The sequence below is a fragment of the Stomoxys calcitrans genome, chromosome 2 (genome assembly GCF_963082655.1).
Source record: "Stomoxys calcitrans chromosome 2, idStoCalc2.1, whole genome shotgun sequence".
NCBI lineage: Eukaryota > Metazoa > Arthropoda > Insecta > Diptera > Muscidae > Stomoxys > Stomoxys calcitrans.
The window spans coordinates 225,387,645-225,394,856 of record NC_081553.1 but is presented as its reverse complement, the minus strand read 5'-3'; the positions used below and the strand labels follow the sequence as shown (position 1 = coordinate 225,394,856).

At 36.4% G+C, this 7,212-nt stretch overlaps 1 protein-coding gene across 3 annotated transcripts; it reads left to right on the top strand.

Moving 5' to 3' along the window:
• The first annotated feature begins 210 nt into the window (after positions 1–210).
• LOC106083866 (uncharacterized) lies at positions 211–5,541 on the top strand. Of its 3 annotated transcripts, XR_009397341.1 has the most exons (4): positions 211–459; positions 627–1,713; positions 4,998–5,027; positions 5,073–5,541. XR_009397341.1 is itself a non-coding variant. In XM_059363721.1 (3 exons), exon 2 carries the CDS (start codon positions 639–641, stop codon positions 1,680–1,682), a length of 1,044 nt encoding a protein of 347 aa, XP_059219704.1. In that variant the 5' UTR covers positions 211–459; positions 627–638; the 3' UTR covers positions 1,683–1,713; positions 4,998–5,541. The 3 variants fall into 3 exon arrangements, 2 of the variants coding, with proteins under 2 accessions (XP_059219704.1, XP_059219705.1); XM_059363721.1 differs by having other exon boundaries at positions 4,998–5,541; XM_059363722.1 differs by lacking the exon at positions 211–459 and adding an exon at positions 485–548 and having other exon boundaries at positions 4,998–5,541.
• Positions 5,542–7,212: the final 1,671 nt, after the last annotated feature.

The following is a 7,212-nucleotide window of genomic DNA, read 5'->3' as shown; positions in this document are numbered from 1 at the left end:
TGCGTTATCGTTTGAACTAACAAATCGAGTGATATACAACACAAATAAATGGTGAATGAATTATGAATTTAAATTTGCATATTTATTTGTTATATATAAAATAGCTACCTGTTGGACTAACACTACCATCTTCTGCTTGAAAACATTCACACATTCTAAAAGGTTATAAATGTTATCGGAAAACAGCCGGTAATGCAGTTACCATAAACTATCGATAACAGATAGTTTGTTGGTCTAACAAACATAAACAAGAAAAGATAAAATTAAATTAATAAAATAAAAATAAAATAGGATTTTGATCCTCTGCTCTTTAATGGCTGGATTGCATTACTTGTAGCAGCTTTGTACTTAATCTAATCTTGAACAACTGCTACTCTTGCCACAGCTAATCTTTCCAATTGTTTTATTAGTGACTCAGTTTCAACGCTTAATTGATTTAGCAAATCGAAGTCCAAAAAGGCAAGTAAAAATTGATGTATGGGTGTGTTAGGTTAGTGCGTTCGTAATATTTTCATCCATTCACTAGAGTACTCTACCTACCTAAAAAGGTTAAGTTGTTCTTTTGCTCTTGAATGGGGGTCAACAAAATTTCGAGCTATTAATAGTTTGTGTTTTTATTTCCACAGAACGACAGATAAATGGCAACAGCTGTGAATACGAGCGTATTGAACAACACGACTGGGGCACCACCGACAACAACAAATCCTCATGAGTTGGCGTTGCAGTCTTTATGTAAACAGATCTTGAAGTCACGTCTATTTCGTGGTTTCTACGAGGAAAGACGTTATGTAGACAATGTCAGTGGCTATCGGGATATTGTTAGCCTACACAGATCAGAGAAGGAACTGCACAAGCTACTAAAGGATATACGCGACAAATTGGAAATGTTCTATAGCCAACAAAATCCCAATATGTGGATTGGCATTAGCTGTGTTCCTTTGGGTGGTGGCTTTACACCCAGTCCAGGAGCGTTAGACACCTTCATTTGGGCCGAAGTTGATGATTTGGCATTTGGCCAATATTGGTTTTCCATAAAATCCCTACGATTTAGAGGAAATGAAGTTATACTAAAACTAAAGACTGTGCGCTCCGTCGAAGCTGAAGAGTTGTCTGAGAAATGGACCAAACCTGTGGTTCGTGAGCGAAGAGAAAGTGAGATGACATCATGTGCACAAGTGCAGTCTTCTGCAGCTGACTCAACAACTGCAGCAAAAGAGAATGAAGTGAATCTACAAGATTTTGCCGAAATTTTCCAACAGTGGCGTAACTCCATTAAACAAACCATTTATGACTTTATGTCCCGTGATGTGTCCAAAGAGAATATATTGGGCATTCTAAGATTTTTGGGCCTTCTATTGGTTTCTCTGCTCTCAGGAGCATTTATGGGTGTGAAATTCTTGGGTAGCTTTGCACTTCGCTTTATGTTTGAAATGAGTCGCTTTACCCATGCCGCTACACCAATTCTATTGAAAATAATTGATCTATTTCAAAAAATTGTCGGAGGATTTTACCTTCTGTTGGCTATGATATGGAAAGATGCTGTTGTTAATCGGAATCGTACAGCACCCTCTGCACCGGCTTTGGAGTACAATAGACCTATGTACAAAAGCATACAGTATGAGGTACGACAAAGACGTATTAGCAGGCCAATCGGAAGTCCAATTGTGACAGAAGTTGAGTAATGAAGATGGGATAACAACGTTATGTCGTAAGGTAAGTTTGTTTTGCAATTTGTTTTTGGAAGAAAACCTATATCGTGTGGTCTCTGGCTACAAGTGGAATAAAGACCTAACTGACGTACTTAACGTAGATAGTTCAGCTTTGCCGGGAAAGATTAATCTCATTAGGTGCCATGCATGGTGGAAGAACTCCAGCAACGGCTGTTATTCGCCGTTGCCGCTACCAAATCCTAGTTATACGCGATTTAAAGCTATATCTTTCTGCGCTGAACTTCTCGTTCTAAATCATGAGGATCAAACCTGAAGCCCCCCGGACCCTGGTTGTGTTCGGTTTGCCAGAACTGCCTTCATCATCGCTCATGGGATGGGAATGGGAGTATAGTCATACTGAATATGTTGCAAAGTGCGGTGCGTACATAGACAGCAGTGGGTCACACGCGTCGTCATCGTCGCCTTCTGCGTACTCGTCGTCGGACTATGGACCCCCCGACCTATATGTATATTAATTTTGTCATTCCGAAATATCCATTTCCGACCCTATGATCAGCGTAAAAATCTAAGTCGATATAGCCATGTCTGTCCATCTGTCTGTTGAAATCACGCTACAGTCTTTAAAAATAGAGATATTGAGCTGAATCTTTGCACAGATTCTTTTTTTGTCGATAAGCAGGTTAAGTTCGAAGATGGGCTGTATCGGACTATATCTTGATATAGCTGTCATATAGACCGATCCGCCAATTTAGGGTCTTGGGCTCATAAAAGCCACATTTATTTTCCGATTCTGCTGAAATTTGGGACAGTGAATTCTGTTAGGCCCTTTGACACCCTTCTTCAATTTGGCACAGATCGGTCCAGATTTGGATATAGCTGCCATATAGACCGATCCGCGGATTTATGGTCTTAGTCCTATAAAAGCCACATTTATTATGCGATTTTGCTGAAATTTGGGACAATGAGTTGTGTTAGGTCCTTCGACATACTTCTTCTATTTGGCCCAGATTGGTTCAGATTTGGATATTGCCGCCATATAGCCCGATCTCTCGATTTAAAGTCTTAAGCCCATAAAAGGCGCATTTATTGTCCGATGTTGCCAAAATTTGGGACAGTGAGTTGTGTTTGGCCCTTTGATATCCTTCTTCAATTTGGCCCAGATCGGTTCAGATTTGGATATAGCTTCCATATAGACCGATCTCTCGATTTAAGGCTTTGGGCCCATAATAGGCGCATTTATTGTCCGATGTCACCGAAATTAGGGCCAGTGAGTTATTTTAAGGCCTTTCGATATTTTTCTGAAACTTAGCCCAAATCGATCCAGGTTTTTTGTGTAGCTGCCATATAGACCGATATCTCTATTTAAAGTCTTGGTCCAAAAAAGGCGCATTTATATTCCCATTTCACTGAAATTTGACAGTAACTTATGTTAGGCTTATCGATCTGTTTAGTTTTGGATATAGCTACTAAAAAAGACCAAGTAAGAAGGCATTAAGTTCAGCCGGGCCGAACTTTGGATACCCACCACCTCGGGTACATACGTAAACCCCCTTTTGTCACAATCCGGTGAAAATTGGATAACTTATGCAACCAAAATTCGGCACGGTTATTGAGTGGTCTAATAGATATAAGTCACTGTTGAATTTTGTATTTGAAATTTCAACAAAATAAATAAAGCTTTTATATATGACAGCTATATATAAATGTAATCCGATTTCAGCGAAATCGGGTGAAAAAAATAAAGCTTTTATGGGCTTCAAAGGGTCTGAAGCCCGTTAATCGGGAGATCGGTCTATATGGAAGCTAATATATCTAAATATAGTTCGATCTGAACCATGGGAGGAAATCGGTTAAAAAATAAAGCTTTTAATGGCTTCAGACCCTTTATCTGGAGATCGATTTATATGGTAGCTATATCAAAATATAGTCCCATCTGAACCATATTTGGGTCGGATGTCGGGAGGCCTGAAACTACTCACTGTTTGAAATTTCAGCGAAATCAGTTAAAAAATAAAGCTTTTATGGGCTTCAGACCCTTTATCTGGAGATCGATCTATATGGTAGCTATATCGAAATATTGTCCTATCTGAACCGTATTAAGGTGGGATGTCGGGATGCATGAAACTACTCACTGTTTCAAATTTTAGAGAAATCGGTTAAAAAATAAAGCTTTTATGGGCTTCAGACCCTTTATCTGGAGATCGGTCTATATGGCAGCTACATCAAAATATAGTCCCATCTGAACCATATTAAGGTCGGGAGGCTTAAAATAGCCCACTGTTTCAAATTTCAACGAAATCGGTTAAAAAATAAAGCATTTATGGGCATTAGACCCTTTATCGGCAGATTGGTCTATATAGCAGCTATATCCAAATATGGACCGATTTGGCCCATTTAAGAACTTAACCAGCGTGCCTCAAAAAAACGTATCTGTGCCAAATTTCAGCTCAATATATCATTTTTTGAAGCCTGTAGAGTCATTTAAACAGACAGATGGAAAGCCGGACGGACAAACACACGGACATCGTTAAATCGTCTTAGAAGTTTACGACGATCCCAAATGTATATACTTTGTAGGATCCGAAATTGATATTTCGATGTGTTGCAAACGGAATGACTAAATGAATATACCCCCTATCCTACGGTGGTGGGTATAAAAATTTTGTTCCCGAATAAACTCACATTTTTTTAAATCCCTAATATATTGTGTTGCCCAAAAAGTAATTGCGAATTTTTTAAAAGAAAGTAAATGCATTTTTATTAAAGCTTAGAATGAACTTTAATCAAATATACTTTTTTTACACTTTTTTTCTAAAGCAAGCTAAAGGTAACAGCTGATAACTGACAGAAGAAAGAATGCAATTACAGAGTCACAAGCTGTGAAAAAATTTGTCAACGCCGACTATATGAAAAATCCGCAATTACTTTTTGGGCAACCCAATAGAATTAAATAAGGGCCACCGTAGCGCAGAGGTTAGCATGTCCGCCTATGAGGCTGAACGCATGGCTTCGAATCCTGGCGAGACCATCAGAAAAAATTTTCAGCGGTGGTTTTCCCCTCCTAATGCTGGCGACATTTGAGAGGTACAATGCCATGTAAAACGTCTCTTCATAGAGGTGTCGCACTGAGACCCGCCGTTCGAACGCGGTTTAAATAGGAGGCCCCTTATCATTGAGCTTAAACTTGAATCGGACTGCACTGATTTATATGTGAGAAGTTTGCCCCTGTTCATTAGTGGAATGTTCATGGGCAAAATTTGCAATATAGATTATTAAATTAATTTATATTTTTTTAATATATATATTTTTTTTTTAATTTTCTTTCAGACTTTGTGATTTGAATACATTTTCCTGTAATCAAAAATTTACGCATGGAAAAATTCAACATTTTGATATTTTGAAAACTTAAAATAAGATAGAAAAGTAAGGCAATAATGTTTAACGATATGTGAATTAAGTAAAAATTATACTCCTCTTATTTTGCCAAAAAGAAAATTTAGCAAGAAAAAAATATTGCAACAAAATATTAAATATTTATGACGTTTATATATTTTCAATTTATATAATTTTATATAAATTTTATTGAAAAAAAAAACACTAAACATAAAATTCTTCCAATTCATCACCTTTTAGAGAACACACTTTGCAAACTTATTGTGATTCTATAACTCACACACTTTCCAACTGTTTGTGATTTTATAACTCAAGTCTTTTTTGCATTTCTGTCATCATTATACAAAGACACAAAAATCTACATAATTTATATAGAGAGGACGAACAAAGTAACTGGACACTAATCATCAATTGTCATCTAATTGTGCAAATTTTTAATCAACTCACACAACGATAACGAAAAAAATCTATACACAAATCAAGGAAAAAACAAAAAATTAGTCAAATTTACAAAAAAAAAAAAAAATGTTGCATGAATAATTATTTTATATTACCTTAAACAATACCGGCCTTATTCACAAAACTTAATGAAGCCTTTAGATACGTCTATTTGACAGTTCCACAAAGGAAATCTAAAAAATAATTCAATTTTTAAGTTATCTTAAGTTTTGTGAATATCGGTATACATGTTTTGACAATAACAATATTTTATATAAATTTTGGTTTAACCCTCTACTCTACAAAATCCCATCTACACTACATTATGTATATCACTACTAGAACCTAATATGTACCAAGTATCTCTCTACAAGGCGCTATAACAAACAAACTCCTGTCTACTGTCTTTTCAATAGCACAACACTCTGCAGGGTTTTATTATTTCATTGTGATGCACTTGTAAATTATGATTATTGTACTATTGTTCGATTTTTATTTATTTGTGAGGCAAATAAATGTTTAAATAAACAATAGAATTTAAAAAAATAATTAAAACAGGACTTTTATTTAGTCATATTTGGCTACAGCCATTATGGGGGGTCTGACAGTTAGGTTAGCTTCTAATGACAGTTTGGAATTGACTCATTATTACTCACATTTAGCCCGTAGTGATACCGAGAAACAATACGAGAGGGTTTACGTTCGAACGAATGACTTCATAGCTTATAACCATTGAACTAACTTCAATGAGAACAAGGAAGACTGGTCAGGCATTATTTGTGTGATCGCCATTTGTTTGTGAAATTTAAGAATAAGATGTCGAAGACCCATAGATATTCCGACACTGTTTAACCTCTTCATATGCAGGCATCCATCGCCTAGAGATACCCCATTGGATTTACATGATATCGACAGAGAGAAGTTCAGCGCTACAAGAAGTTACATGTGTTGAGCAAGCAGCATTTCAGGCAGGTCTAAATAGCATTCACGAGGATATGGTAGCGGTAAAAAGCTGCAAAAAATGCAAATCTCCCCATGAACATTCAATTAAGAAACTGGGGCAAACTTCTCTCAAATCAATGAGTGCTGTCCGATTCAATTTTAAGCTCTCAATGATAAGGGCGGTAAAAAGCTACCTAGTGAAAATCGTTTTTGAATCTGAAGAATATAATCTCCTTCGGCAAAGCAGAATGGTTGTGACTCAACTAGGTTCCAGATGCAGATGAAGCGGTCTTAATTCCCACGGAGTTAGGATTGATGTAAATGTAAAAAGTAGTTTTTAAGACCAAAAACGCTGTCACTCCTTCATTTTTTCGAATTTCCAAGCATTCCGCAGTTCAAAATTCGAAAACAATTTGTAAAGTAAACAGAATTACTTGAAATTTCACATTTTATTTTTTTGCATTTTTTTTTTCAAAGGCTAACCCCTTACGAAAATTTCCAATTTCTGAAGCGAAAAAATTTTTCGAGTTGAGTATACAGTATAAGAGATAATGGCAAAAAATTCGGTTTAGGGCAATTCCTATGTTCTTCCTTCAAGAAACAAGCTCTGAATCGCATAATCAATATCCGAAAAATGCAAAATAATCAATGTGAGATTGAAATTGCTGTAACATCCTTAGTTTTGCGAACTTCAACACTCCGAGAACACCGTTGGATTCGTGAAGAAAATATCTTTCCGTGATGGTGCTAGGTGAAGCAATACTCTTTT